Source organism: Rhinocladiella mackenziei, assembly GCF_000835555.1.
Source record: "Rhinocladiella mackenziei CBS 650.93 unplaced genomic scaffold supercont1.1, whole genome shotgun sequence".
In the NCBI taxonomy this organism is placed as follows: domain Eukaryota; kingdom Fungi; phylum Ascomycota; class Eurotiomycetes; order Chaetothyriales; family Herpotrichiellaceae; genus Rhinocladiella; species Rhinocladiella mackenziei.
In genome coordinates this window covers 4495004-4509454 of record NW_013550604.1, presented here as the reverse complement: position 1 = coordinate 4509454, position 14451 = coordinate 4495004, and the positions used below count along the sequence as shown (strand labels likewise).

Here is a 14451-nt window from a genome sequence, read left to right as displayed (position 1 = left end):
ACAACCCTGGTCAGTTTCTCTGCACCTCCAATGAATGCACCCAGCTCATGTTCGTCACCGGCCGTAGAGGAACGGCAGGTCTGTATTGCAGTCTGCAAAACTCTGATCAGTTGCAGGCGGCCTTCGAAGATCACACGGTCTGTCCTTCATTTGGACTGGACCAGGCCGTGAGAAGACATCGAAAATCCCAGAAAAAGTTGCCAATTCGGTCGAAACCATGATCTCTTCGGGTCCTCAAATTTCGGACGGTTCCACAACCAGGTTTCTTTCCTCGGTCTTGGGAACTTGTCGCGACGGTTTAGGTTAGGTAGGATCTGGAGAGAGGCTCCAAGCAGAGACACCTGGTGACGTGCAGTTTGCATGGCTCCTTCTTCCACTATGGCATGTTGACACTGTACAGTATTATTTACGATGTCCGTGTAGCCTTATCCCAGCTGCTGCACGGAAGCGTTTCCGAATCTCTCCTTAAAAGAGAGGCACCTCAGATTCTCAACTCTTCACAGTCGCTGGTAGAGTATGGAAAGCTCTTGACCATCATATTGAGCTTGACTTGCCTTTTCGATAATTGTGCAGCATTATGGCTGATCCGTGAGGGAAGGTGCATCCATTGTGTCGCAGATTCAATTCTTGACATGTATTTTGACCCCAAGACCCCGGATCTCGCCGCTGCAAGTCAGATCGAGAAATGATTAGCAAAACGATCATCAGTCTTAAGTGAACATGTTCACGTTGCAGTTCTCGAATAATTAGGGCGCCTCAAGTGTATTGTACAGGTCTCGATTCAATTAGAGGAGACTGCCAGGCGGGCTAGGAAAGGGGGCACACAACGAAGCCTGAAGCACGCCTCGTGACGTTTTCGCTGACCCTTGAGTGCTCCATTGCAACCAAGTAATGTTTAATTGTCATAGGCGGTCAAGAAATTTGAGTAGCCCCGAGGGAATGATGGTTAATTCCATTTCAGGGTCATGGGCAAATTTGAAGTCAGCCCAAATCTGCGGAGCATAGCGCCCCCGGTCTATAATTGGCAGAGGCGAACAATTTCTGTGGTAATGGACTTCTGCATCAGAACCTCCCCCCCCCCAAAAAAAAATTATTGGTGCTAGTAAAGAAATCATCTCAGCCGAACAAAGCTGACCTGACACAAGAGAGGCGGCAGTCCAGACTTGACTTAATCCTGAGTATTACAGCATCCGGTTGTTAAACTGCAGAGAAGATCTTGATCTGTGAGTTTTAAGGGGGTTTTGAAGTCCTCACTCGGCTTCGTCCACATTGTGGCCCTAGCGTGTTCTTTGATCCATCAGAGAAGAGGCTCGTAAAATAGGGCTTCAAAGGAAAACCATGACACGGGTGTCTTCTGAGGGCGACACGCTAGCCCGATCTGGCATGTTTCGTATGGTCCATTGTATATTCGGTACTATATTATGGATGACGGTGAAGGAGGAATCACTGTGGCAGAGTAAGTCCGTACTGAAGATATTCCGGTTCTCCGTATGTCATTGGTTGGCGGAGCTTTGAACAGGCGGTAAACCACGCCCTGTTCTGCCCTGCAGTTATGTGCCACCATATTGTACACCGTTCAGGAACGGTGATGGAGAGTGTGCAATTCCTGGAGCCAGGTAACTGGAGGTAAGCGGATCGAGCATTCTAGTTAATCCCTCAGACCTTTTGCATGTGGATTTAATTGAGGCAGCAAACCCCATGATCAACGATGCACTGAGGGATGGAGGGGCCAAACGCCTATTCCGCAGCAGCATCTCTTTCTCAAAGCAGCGAATTAATGGACGATTGAGGCTAGGCAAATCAGGGTCGCCAGGGAGCGGTGCTAGTTGGTACTGTAGCTGTAGCTTTTTAGAAGATGGGGGACCGTGTTCTGGTTAGTACTATACGGCGGGCACCGATTCCTGGGCTGCTTAGGTACGGTCAGTAGGGAGTGGTGGTCGAGTTCAGAACGGCCAAAAAACTGTGCCTCGCTCGCTCACTCGCGCATTTACTACACCACCACCACCGCTCCGCCACTGGCACTCTCCGTACCCGTCCATTGTCTTGTCCTCAGCGCAGCCAGGAACAAGCGAGAATCGTCTCATTGCGAGACTGCTCTTCTTCCACCTCCTCCTCAACATCTTTTGTTCGACCTCTAACCTCCTACCATCCTCTTCGTCTCCCCTCTCGATACGCGTCTAGGTGCCCTACCATCCTGCTTCTGCTCGCATCCTCGTTCCTGTATATCGCCAATTCCATCGTATTCTCCTTCAAACCTCCTCTGGAGCAGGTCAATTTCAATAACCTCAAGTCAACAACAGCCCGCCTTACTCCTCAGAAGATCTCCCCAATTGCTCTTTACTCGACTGCCCGAGAGCTTTTCTTGCCCATATATCTGGCACTTCCTGCCATCCAGTCTTTAATTGTCCTACACATCCTGTTCGCCGACCTCGACGAGGCTTACTCAGACCCGTCGAGACGTCTATACGAAACACTCATTTTCTGGCTGGCCAATGCCCTTGGAAGGGTCAGGGACGTCTGGTCGTCGCGCGTGCCCGAACTTGGAGTTTGTTGTTGAAGTTCTGACCCAATCCGCAATTGACAGTCCGCTCCCGAATCCTCACATTGTGTACACCCCCACAATCCTGAACGATCTCAAATCAATTTCTCCACGGGACCTGGAATAGAGAAAGCCGCCGTTGAACATCCTCGAAGAATTGGTCCCAGGGGCTTGAAATTGGGGGCAATTGGTGGTACTGCGATAACTCCAGTCCAGTCACCCCTGGACACACCGATGACTTTCAGAGTGCCGAAAGATGATGGAAGGACTGTATATACACCGATGACTGTGCCATCCACCACGATTCCCCCGTCAAAGATGGAAAGGGATTCAAACCACAGCTCACAAGCTACCTCCGTACGAGGCCAGGGCCACCAGCTCTCCCAATCCAAATCGATGCCCTCAACGCCCTTTCAACGGCCGCACTCCCGCTCGGAACAACGTGGATCGTCTTCTCCAGAACCGGTTGCCAAAAATAGTTCGCCCCGGTCCTTACCATCTGACAAGAGTCAAACGCCGCCCGCAGGTCGGAAGCAATATGGAGGCTGCAAATACGAAACAGGGATGGCGAGGGCAAGACGGCGTGTTCCTTATTCACTCGGACCAGAGCCGCTAGAAAAGGAACAGTCGGAGTTAAAGGCTCGACTTGACCCTGAAGAGGACGAAAAGCTGACCCATGATATGCAAAATCTGTACGAGGAACTACAGCCTAACGCCGAAAGTGAGGAACGGAGGTCCAAGTTTATCCAAAAGCTTGACAAGATCCTTCGCGGAAGATGGCCCAGATCCTCAATAAATGTCAATGTGTTTGGTTCCACCGGCAACAATCTAGGAACGGCGGACTCGGATGTCGATGTCTGTATTACCACTGACTGTAGGGAAATGGAGCGAGTTTGCTCCATCGCGGATCTTCTCGCAAAGCACGGGATGGAGAGAGTGGTTTGTGTTTCCAGCGCCAAAGTACCTATTGTCAAGGTGTGGGATCCCGAGCTGCAAGTGGCTTGTGATATCAACGTCAACAATCCCCTTGCCTTGGAGAACACGGAGTTGGTGCGGACCTATGTCAATATTGATAGTCGAGTGAGACCTCTGGCTATGATCATCAAGTATTGGGCGAAACGACGGATATTGAACGACGCTGGTATGTGATTCTTGGGTTCTGACGGAGCAGATTGGTACTGACATGCCCCAAGCTCTCGGTGGGACTCTTAGCTCCTATACGTGGATATGCCTGGCCTTGAATTTTCTTCAGACAAGAGATCCGCCTATTTTACCGACCTTGCAGCAACAGCCCAAGTTGCAACCAAAGTTCCTAGCAGGGGTAAATGTATCTTTCGACCGCAATATTGACTCGTACAAGGATTTCGGCAGCCGGAACACATCTTCCCTAGGTCAACTCCTATTCCATTTCTTTCGCTATTATGGCCACGAGCTGGATTTCGAACAAAATGTGGTGTCGGTCCGACTGGGGCGGGTTTTGTCAAAAGTTGAAAAGTCCTGGCATTTGCTTCAGGATAACCGGTTGTGTGTGGAGGAACCTTTTAATGTGTCCCGGAATTTGGCCAACACAGCAGACGATACATCAATGCGAGGAATTCATTTGGAACTGCGAAGAGCATATGAGTTGATAGGAGAGGGCAAGCTGGAGAATTGCTGTGAACAATTTGTTTATCCGACGGAAGAAATCAAGCCATTGGAGCATTTCGTCCCTCCGTCAGCTCGACCTGTCATTCCACAGCCACCGACACAACCTTCAATGCCACCGCTGGCACAACCTCCAACGCAACCGTCACGGGGCGGCCGAAATGGTGCACGTGGGGGGAAACATCCAAATGTTAACCGGAACACTAATGTGCGACGGTCTTCAAATCCCACCGGTCGGCACTCGACCTACCTACGCAATCTTCCATTTCAGATGACCACACAAGAACTGCAACTTCAAGCGCAGCATCAACAACATCTCCTTCACGACCAGCTTTTTCAGCAGTATCAATATCTGCAGCTCCAGGAGCAGGAACTCAGGATGCAGCTCCACCAACAGAATCTCCGACAGAGAGGTCTATTGGCATCGGGTTATTACCAACCTGCTGCGTATGTGCCGAATTCTTCGCAGGATGACGGGCTCGACATAGGCGTGAACAGCCAGACGAATGGGGTAGGTCGAGCTCCTTTGTCAGCACCTCTATATCAGCAACGGTTCGGTCCTGCGTCTCCATTCCTTGCCGCGTCTCACCCTAATCAAGGAGTGGCAACCAATCCTCCTTCACCACGACTGAATTCTGTAGTCCCTGACACCCGAAGATATTCACGGCGGACATCCGTGACACAGTCATCTTCAGGCGCTTCCTTACGAGCTCACTCACAGCCCGCGCGGGCAATCCCTGTGTCTGGCTTTGGGCATTTACAGGCAAGAAACGATCCTTCTGGTATGCCCGATACGTTGGGTCGAAGGTCCTCTGCATCGTCAACTTCTCAGGAGCAATTTTCCGGTTACCTCGAAAACGGATTCGGCATCTCTGGCTCGATTTACGACCCAGGGAGAAGACCCGCGGAGTATCTAGGATACTATGTTGGACATTCACCGTCATTATCCGCTTATTCTCAAAGTACAGCGATCTCTCCTATACCCTCACATGTCGGCCTAGCCATCCAGCATGGGGGACTATCTCCGCGTCTTGCTTCAGCAACGGCCCGAACCCCAGGAACGATGCACACGCCGCCGTTGCAGACAATTCCCACTGCCGGGATGGAAAACCAGGAAGGCCGGGAACCGGATTGTGAGAATGTTGAGAGCGGGAATGCCGAAACTGAGCCGCCCAAAACCAGGACCGGTCCTTTAATCGTCGACGGGTCAGTCAACTCCCCCAGGCGTACGCGTACGACCCACTCATTCAACGACCCGGAGGACCATATGAACCTTAGTGCTTCCACTTCTGAAGATTTCGCGTTCGACACGCCTTCAAGCTCTGATGAACAATCACAGGATGCTCTGGAGTTTAATAACCATGAGAGAAGTCCTCCAAGCAGTCCCAGCGCTTCCCGCAAGCTTAATGGCCACCTACCATTAAGGTCGCTTGGTGGAAGCCTCAAAGATGAATTTCCAGTCAAAAGGACAAGAGCCGCAGAATCGGTCGGAATGACAAGTCAAGGGGCAACGAAGAAATCAGGAAGCACGGCTAGGCCTTCCGATCGCCAGCTTTCTGCCGTAGAAGAAGTCCGAACACCGTCGCCTAGAGTCGAAGGATTCGGTTCTGATGGCAGCGGTCCAAAGGGAAGTGTGTCAGTCAACCAAAATCAGGCTGCCATAGCGAACGGCGACAGAGTCGAAGAAGGTTCAGAAGAACCATTGGCGTCGTGCACAAATGGATCTGTTGGATCTTCTGGACACGCACCCAATTCTGGGCCAAACCCCAATGTCAGCAACGGCTGGCAAACACAGAAAAAGAAAAGAAAGAATAAGAAAACGGTCAAATCGGAGAATGACGCGCAGGCTTTGAACCTTTCCAGAGGAGAATCTCTCCCAGCCGATGAGTCCCTGAGAAAAGGTGGCTAGGCGTTCCTTTGCGGATGTTCGTAGCCCGCATCAAATTCGACATGACGATGTTGTTCAAAGTCATCGAGGCCATCTGATTTTGGAGCCCCAGCTCAGTCTGGCGGCAAGCAGTTTGTCCCAGGCGCATCATCCCTCGAGGGAGAATTTATGATATCAACAGCACAAATCTAGTCGTTTATGTCTTTTTGGGTTATGCATGGACAAAATTGTTGGCGTTTGTCGATCTATCACAAGTAGAGTCCCAATCCGGGGTACAATGAATGAGGATGACTTTGAGGGCGTTTTTCGATATGAAGTGGCATATTACACGACCCACAGTGCAGGAGAGTCATTCACATATATGCCTCCATTGAAGCCGGCAATCTGAGGTATCGGAGTCCTGGGAAATTCGATGGCATTGGGAAAGGAAAAGGTTGCGATTTTGACGGCCTTTGAGATCTGACTGATGGATATCCAGTGCAGGAGCCGACGATCACCGGATGGCTTTAGAATGGATGCATGCCAGTGGTCAGGTTTTGTGGAATGAGGGGGTAACATAGAAAGGGAGGCTCAACGGTCAACAGAGTAATCTGGCAGGAGGGCAAAATCACTGCAAGATACCAAACCGAGAAAGGGAAAAAAGGGAGGTTGAAAAGAAAGGTGAACCAAGAAGGGGGAGAGTTGATTGGCAGATGAAACGAAGAGAATGTGGCCATTGCTATTATTTAAAAAAAAAAAAAAAAAAAAAAAAATATTCAACACTTTCCACAGTATTGCGTGCCGTATGCAGAGTACTGAATAGGGGCTGAGGATAAGTTGTGTGGGAGTTGATAACCAAAGTATATCCAGGTATTTCTCTGGAACTTACCATAGGCAAGATACTTAGGGGTACCGTTCTAGTTGTTACAGTATCTCTGGTGGCATGTGCCACTCGTACGATTCGGAAACAAAGGACTTAGGCGTAGTTCTCATTCTTTATTCCCCGGTGCCTGACACGTTTGGAGCCTGTGATTTGTTCAATTTATGCTTAATTCTTTGCGGGTCACTCCTTGACCATTCAGTTCGCTATCCCCATTCCCCCCCTTCTAGTTCTCTATTATTTCGTTGACCACAGTTTGGAAAAAGGCCCATCTACTCTCTATCACAGTCACCCCTGCGCTCCATTCTGGCCAGGCCCAGTTCATCACGGTGTCCTTCTTGATCACACCACATCTCAGGCCACGACGCGCCCTTTGCTAACAGCAGTTCTCCCGATAAATTCAATCTTCAGCTCCATTTCTCTCTCCAGACCGCCTCATGTCTCGATAGTCTCCTTCACACAACATATCGTTCGTTACTTTCTCCATCATGCCTCTCATTCTCGATTCGCCTTCAGATTCCTCAATAGAGCCAGAACCAGACCTTCAGGAAGAGCGCAGAAGACTGCATCATGACGCGGATGTCGTTATCGTTGGAGCAGGTGTCCTGGGTTCGGCGCTCGCAGTGGCGTTGGCAAATCAAGGACGAAGTGTGATGCTGCTTGAGAGATCTTTGAAAGAGCCTGATCGCATAGTTGGAGAACTTCTGCAGCCTGGAGGTGTGGAGGCATTGACCAGGCTGGGCTTGCGACATACGCTCGACGACATCGACGCCGTTCCTGTCAAAGGTTATACCGTTTGCTACTATGACGAGCAGGTGCCCATTAGTTATCCTGCTCACACAGGGAATGCGCCGCAGAGAGTGTCAGGAAAATCAGAAGAACCGACAAGAGCAGAAGGACGATCTTTTCATCATGGCCGATTCTTATCCAAGCTCCGCGCTGCGGCGATGGGACATCCCAATGTTACAGTCTTCGAAACCGAAGTCACCTCGATAGTCACCTCGACACATACTTCCCATGTTCTCGGTGTCGAATCTCTCACTCGAAAAACACAAAAAGATTTCTTCTTTGGCTCGTTAACTGTGATTTGCGATGGATACGCATCGAAGTTCCGGAAGTCCTACATCCACCCCACCCCCAAAGTCAAGTCGAAATTTTGGGGAATGGAATTGATTGATTGTCCTTTGCCTACTCCACAGCATGGAATTGTGGTACTCGGTGACAACTCGCCGGTCCTCCTCTATCAGATTGGAACACGTGAAACTCGAGTCCTGGTCGACATTCCAGATGGATTGGCATCCACATCGACCGCCAATGGTGGAGTAAAGGGACACCTTCAAAAGGTCGTTCTTCCTTCTTTACCATCCGTCGTTCAGCCCTCATTCCAAACTGCATTGGACAAAGGGTTGCTTCGAAGCATGCCCAATTCTTTTCTTCCGCCAACAACAAATAAAACCCCCGGCCTCGCTATTCTCGGAGACGCCCTAAACATGCGCCACCCTCTCACAGGCGGCGGCATGACAGTCGCATTCAACGATGTGGTCCTCATATCTGAACTCCTCTCCCCTCAAAATGTTCCCGACCTTTCCAACACGGACCTCGTCCTCAACCAATTCAGTAAATTCCACTGGCGACGCAAGAACCTGGCTTCAATCATCAACATTCTCGCTCAAGCGCTTTACTCCCTCTTCGCCGCCGACGACTGGCAACTCAAGTACCTCCAAAAAGGATGTTTCCGATACTTCCAACTCGGTGGAAGATGTATAGACGGGCCCGCTGGTCTTTTAGGAGCCATCATCCGACGTCCTTTTGTCCTCTTTTATCACTTTTTCAGCGTGGCGTTGTTGAGTATTTGGGTCTTGATACAGGAGAAAGGTGTGCTAATGTTCCCTATCAGCCTCGTGCAGGGGTTTATGGTCTTTTGTAAGGCCTGCGAGGTCATTTTTCCGTATATATATGCGGAGCTGAAGAGTTAACGCACTCCTTGCTCTAGAATGGGTGCCCTTGTACAATTAATCCAATGAAATAGAAACAAATGGTGAATTATAAAGGCTTCTCGTGTCCATGGATTTCTCATCAGCTAGGTGCGTAATCAACGCAATTCCACAAAGTGTTCCTACCAGGATTTACAACTTCTCAGCACCCTGCTTTTTCTTCTTGGCCTCTTTCTCCTTGACTTTAAACGCATTAATCGCACCCACAATCAGCGCGCCGTCATTAAATCTCGTCGGCCACAATTCTTTCATCTTCCCTACTAGATCGCGTGCATTCCTACACTCCCCATTCTCTGCCAATTTGTCAAAGTCCAAAATATATTTCCTTGATGCCTCGACGTGCCATGGCCCATCAAGCTCAGAGGGTCTCCTGTGCCCCGGCACCACGGAGGCCAGGTTGAGCGATGAGACGATGTCGAGTGCGCGAACCCATTCCATGCGCAGTGCGTGCGTGTTGGCTTCACCGAGCATTTGATGCACGTCACCGTAGACGACGTCGCCGGCGACCACGAGGCGGAGGGCAGGGCACCAGAGCACGGTGCTGTTGTGTGTGTCGCTGTGGCCGACTTCTACAGCCACCATCTGCGTTTTCCCGCGGAATAGGCGTGCCAGAGGAAGTCGAGGGCGAAAAGAACTCCCCCGAGGTAGGCAAAGGTTCTGCAAGCACAAAGTTCGTGTCAATTTGCCCTGGGAAGCGGGACCCCCACATGGTATTGAAGGTTTTGGGCTCGATCTGGCCGCGCATGTGGCCAATGGTTCCCTGCGTCGCTACGGGTCTGGCGGTGGGGAATTTTTGAGTAGCATGTTCAGACCGAACCAGTGGTCGCCATGCCCGTGGGTGATGTAGATGTACGTGATTTGGGCGCCGGGGTGGAGCGTTTGCTCGATCCAGGTTATGAGGTCGGCGGTTTGGGACCTGGTGATGGGTGTGTCGACGAGGACGGCGGATGTTGGTGTGTGAACGAGCGTGCTCGAGATCGGGGACCACGGGGCACCTGGCTTGCCATTGGGTGCGGTCCAGGGAATGCCGGGGAAGATGAAGACGGAGGCACGCAGAGCCATGGTTGGGACTGGTGGGAGGTAGGGGTCGTGGTGCATGAGCATGCGAGGAAGTCAGGAGTCAGGAGTTTGGTGGTGGCGCAACAGCTTCACGAAGTTGTAATAGGAAAGAGAACGTGAAGACGGCATAAGAAGAGCAAATCTTACCTTGTTTCTCAGATCATGGAGTCTGGGGTCTTTGTATATCGTCAACATGAAGAGAAGAGGAATCAATGTGGGGTGAGGATCTCGGGTAGAGATTTGTGTAGTAATCCAACGCCGAGGGTGGATAGTGATTGGTCTGCCTCACACTCTGTAGCTCCAGGCACTCGAAAGAGATTAGGAGCATCCTGAGATGAGAGAAGAATGTTTTGTATTCGAAATGCGGGTAAGTAATCATTACATCCCACCACACCCAAAATCAGATTCATATCCGACCGCTCACGCCTTTTCTCACGTCTGTGTAGCCTTTAATCTCTCGAGAATGTACTCGCCAGCTTTCAGTGGTAAGAACCGGCTCTTCCCGACACACCGCTCTGGTAGCGCCGTGACCTCGCTGTCGTAATTGATGCTGAAGAAGAACGGTACCGAGTACCTTTCACCGGCCCCAGGTTTGCTTACGACTCGATGAATTGTCGATTTGTACAGTCCATTGGTCCAGCGCATGAGAAAATCTGCCACATTGACGGTCAATGTGCCTGGTCGTACGGGACAGGGCCGCCAAATCGGTAGGTTGTTTGTGAGAGGAGATGGAGGAAAGAGGATCTCGAGTCCTGGATTCGTCGACGATAAGAGCAGTGTGAAACACTCATAGTCGGTATGCGCCCCCAGTCCCAGTTTTCCTTCGAACTCTACCTCTTCATCAGTCTTCTCCTTGTCCAGCGCCGGTTGTCCGGCGTAATAAAGAAGTCGAGCAATCCCGCCTGGATGTGTCATTAAAGGATCGAAGTAGTCTTCCTCGAGATCGAGCGACAACGCAAAAAGGCGAAACAAGTGCCTTGCCAGTTCCAGCACTTGGCTGTAGTACAACGAAATAGTCGCATGAAAGCCTGGTAAATCGTCTTCGGCAGGCCAGACATTTCCTATTCCGGTCGTGGCGGGAGCTACCCCATCCAATTCGACATATTTCCCATCACCACCACTGGGATCCATGGCCTCTTCATATCCCCAATTGAAGCCTTCTTTTGTTTCTTGCTGGGCCGATGACCTGCCATCTGGGTCCTTGTCGTCGGGGTTGACATATGTGTAATCATGTGGCTCGTAACCACGAAAGAGAGGTGAGTATTTGATGTGCATCGCGTGCTTCTTCTCTTGCGGCAATTCATGGAAGAATCTCTCCGCCTGCTTCAGTACTCCAGCCATCGCTTCCTCCGTGACTCCATGATTGCTGATCTGGAAAAATCCGGTGGTCACACACGCTTCGTGAATTTGCCTGGCAATGGTTTTCCGAGAATCCAAGCTTCCGTCGAATGATGCTCCGATGTCAATAAGTGGAACCGTTGGGAGTGATTCAACTGGAACATTTGGAGGGGGTTTACGGATGGCTCCGGCGAGACGGTTACGGAGATTAATTTGCGCGGCCTCGACCTCTTCTCGGATGATAGATGCGGGTTTGGGGGAGACGTATGAGGCAGAAAGGGGATCAGGGACAGGTTGAGGATTTAAAGTGGATATTGCCATCATGAAGACCTCCAAAATGTGAGATAGAGCAGAACTTGCGACAATTGGACAGGATAAGAGACCCCCTCTGATAGACGCATTCGGATGACGGTCGTCAATTCTTTCGAGGGAGGGACCTGTTATATAGTTTGATCTATTGCAAGACACAAGCTTCAGGAGGTCCGAGACCAACAAATCCTTCCTCGTACGGCTGATAATGATATCGGCCCTCGTTGCCGATTGGGTTGCAAAGACAAGAAAAATAATTATAGGGACGGAGTAGTCCGCTAGATTCGTTCGATGAAGCTTTTCGTACCCGGACATCGAGGGGGAAAAAAAAAAAAAAAAAAGGAGGGGAGGAATCGGATGGTGAATTGGATTGGAATAAGGCGGGGCATTTGACGGTCTTTGTTCATCATCTGCCTGTCATTCGCATGGCTGATCTTTCCCAGTATGAATAGTGATGGCAGAATATTGCCATAATTCATCAATAGTCATAGAACATTCACGTCGTCACGAAGGAATTGTCGAGCTGTTGTGATGGTAGTCGAAAATCCCCTACCAGCTCCGCTGACAGCAGCTTGCGGAGCCAGTTCCTGTACCGCACTGGCCCAGAGTCCTGGTTTCTCAAGATCGGTCGGCCACCAATCAAACAACAGAAACGCCTCTTCCGCGGTCCATGGTCCAGTCTCCTCCTTGGATCGTTCCTGAATGTTGCTTTCTCTCATGTCGTTATTCCCCTTGTCTAGGACAGCAGTGTCGGATGCACATCGGCGGAACCTTGACGGGCTTTTTGATTTCACAGAACTCCGCCTGGAGGCTAGATTTTCCAACACTTCGAGAGGCTCCCGTGATTGAACGCCAACAGCTTCTGGGATTGCAATAAAGTCTTCGTCCTCCAAAACGTCAACCTCAGAGAAAACCCGTCTAAAGGTTCGCGGATTAGTCCTGAGAGCCGGAAGTCTCGGATAATTGTCTTGTCGGGGGACCGGATGCGGAGAGTTGGGATCTAGCAGTGAGCAAGAATTGGTCTGGGTGTTTTCTTCTGCTATGAAGCCAGTCTTTGAACCAACTTGTTCGGCGATAGGAGATCTCTCTGGCTTTCGATTGTCTTCGAAGTCCGGAAACAAGAAGTCATCTTGCGTAAGTATCGGCCTGGGTGAGGGTGATTTTGGTCCGGCGTTCTCATCGGGTATAAAGAGAGGGCTGGGGAAAATATTGCGGCCCTCAGAAGGATCGCCTCCGGGGGAATTTTTGGGACTCGGGCTGGGGAGGAGGATAAGCTGCGAGGGTTCCTTGTCGTGGGAGGACTTGTCACCATATCTGTTTAAAGGAGATCCAGCCTGATCACGGACTGCAGCATTACCAGTGCTGTCTCGACCAAGGGACACTTCGTCTGAATTGTTCGAGCGGCGTCTGGAAATCTGGTCTTTTGAAAGCGGTAGTAAACAAGTCAACTTGCACCTAACCTTCTGCTGGTTAAGCAACAATCGAGCTGTGTGTATTTTAGTTGATCGAGCATTTGCAACAGTAGCTTTTGTCTTGTTTGATTTCGGCTTTGCGGGATTTTCGTGTGCATCAAGAGCAATTCCTGTAGGTCCATCTTCATAAGCACTTGTTGAATTCTGACGGGCTTTCGGTAGTTCTGATGTCAATTTCTTAGTCGCCTGTCGCTCCTCTCTAGATTTCTTTGGACCATTTACTGATAGACTTGCAGGCCTTACAACTTTCACACGTCGTTGTCGAAGCTCTTCGGCTGAAGAGATGTCGAAACCCTCGTGGAATTCGATTGGAGCATCTGTCTGATGACTTGAAAGCGCGGCAGATTTATTCTGATTCGGCCGTGCAGGCTGAGGTAAGCGAGGCCTCATCGGCTCCATGACAATACCGGACCGGTTTTCTTTATCACCGGAAAGTCTTCGTCTTTTCGGAAGTGGCTCGGCTTGTTTGATCCTAGAAGATGCCTGCCTCTGCTCGTAAGGCGACTGAAGGGATAATCTTGAATGTCCCAATCGACCTTGAGAGGGGCCCAACACCTCAAGCAGGGATTTTGGTCTTGCGGAGGGGCCAGTTGACGATGGCCGAGCATTGAGCCCTGTAGCTTGTCTGGCTTGTGCTACGACTTTCTCTGGACGCGGTCTCTCAAGGATTGGGGCCAGGTCAGTCTGAGTCTCTCCGAGTCGTTCACCCACTTCAACTTTTACTCCGCGGTCCAATTGTATCTCGACACCTTCAGCGAACTCTTCCTCTTGCCTATAGTGAAGGTCTCCGATGTAATTCTTCGCGTCATCATACACCATGACGCGTCGATTGAAGGTGTGAAAACGTAGGGAGCCATCGTGCCATTTCTTGGCCTTCTTATACAGGTCTCGCGTGTAGAGACAGCGGAACTCGTGGACAGGAGCAGTGTTCTGAGTTGGAACTACGGTCAAATTGAGAGCCCCTCGGTGCGTGGAGGTCGGGGTGGGCATGATCACAACAACTGCAGCAAGCAGGTGTGGTCAGCGACATTCTGCGGATGCTGGCCAACGGATGGGTCAAAACATGTCATTGTGCTCGCTAGGGAGAGAATACCAGTGGACAGGAGGTTATTGTATTTTCCACATGACATGACAGTGGCATGGGTTGAAAAAGTGGAAGTGAAACGCGCGTCAAATGAGGCTTGAGGCTCGGAAGCAGAAGCACAGCGCAGGCTAAGGCGGACGGGCCTTTTCCCTTTCCCTTTCCCTGTGTCCAACTATTTGTCTTGTTCTCCCTCCTGTAACTGTTGACATTCAAAAGTAATCTTTTCTAGACTGCAGGTCAGTTACTGCTTTAATGTATTGCTCTC

The 14451-nt window shown here is 50.5% G+C and overlaps 6 protein-coding genes across 6 annotated transcripts; 2 read left to right on the top strand and 4 right to left on the bottom strand.

Annotated features, from left to right (window-relative positions):
- Window positions 1-2857: 2857 nt before the first annotated feature.
- Window positions 2858-6092, top strand: Z518_01588 (uncharacterized protein; the record flags this gene model as incomplete). Its single annotated transcript, XM_013422187.1, has 2 exons — window positions 2858-3680; window positions 3733-6092. 2 exons carry the CDS (start codon window positions 2858-2860, stop codon window positions 6090-6092), a joined length of 3183 nt encoding a protein of 1060 aa, XP_013277641.1.
- A 1326-nt stretch (window positions 6093-7418) lies between these two features.
- Z518_01587 (uncharacterized protein) lies at window positions 7419-8906 on the top strand (the record flags this gene model as incomplete). The annotated part of the gene is made up of 1 exon (XM_013422186.1): window positions 7419-8906. The coding sequence occupies one exon, from the start codon at window positions 7419-7421 to the stop codon at window positions 8904-8906; it is 1488 nt and encodes a 495-aa protein (XP_013277640.1).
- A 150-nt stretch (window positions 8907-9056) lies between these two features.
- On the bottom strand, window positions 9057-9506 carry Z518_01586 (uncharacterized protein; the record flags this gene model as incomplete). Its single annotated transcript, XM_013422185.1, has 1 exon — window positions 9057-9506. One exon carries the CDS (start codon window positions 9504-9506, stop codon window positions 9057-9059), a length of 450 nt encoding a protein of 149 aa, XP_013277639.1.
- Window positions 9507-9692: 186 nt separating this feature from the next.
- On the bottom strand, window positions 9693-10028 carry Z518_01585 (uncharacterized protein; the record flags this gene model as incomplete). Its single annotated transcript, XM_013422184.1, has 1 exon — window positions 9693-10028. One exon carries the CDS (start codon window positions 10026-10028, stop codon window positions 9693-9695), a length of 336 nt encoding a protein of 111 aa, XP_013277638.1.
- A 387-nt stretch (window positions 10029-10415) lies between these two features.
- On the bottom strand, window positions 10416-11642 carry Z518_01584 (uncharacterized protein; the record flags this gene model as incomplete). The annotated part of the gene is made up of 1 exon (XM_013422183.1): window positions 10416-11642. One exon carries the CDS (start codon window positions 11640-11642, stop codon window positions 10416-10418), a length of 1227 nt encoding a protein of 408 aa, XP_013277637.1.
- Window positions 11643-12115: 473 nt separating this feature from the next.
- Z518_01583 (uncharacterized protein) lies at window positions 12116-14092 on the bottom strand (the record flags this gene model as incomplete). The annotated part of the gene is made up of 1 exon (XM_013422182.1): window positions 12116-14092. One exon carries the CDS (start codon window positions 14090-14092, stop codon window positions 12116-12118), a length of 1977 nt encoding a protein of 658 aa, XP_013277636.1.
- Window positions 14093-14451: the final 359 nt, after the last annotated feature.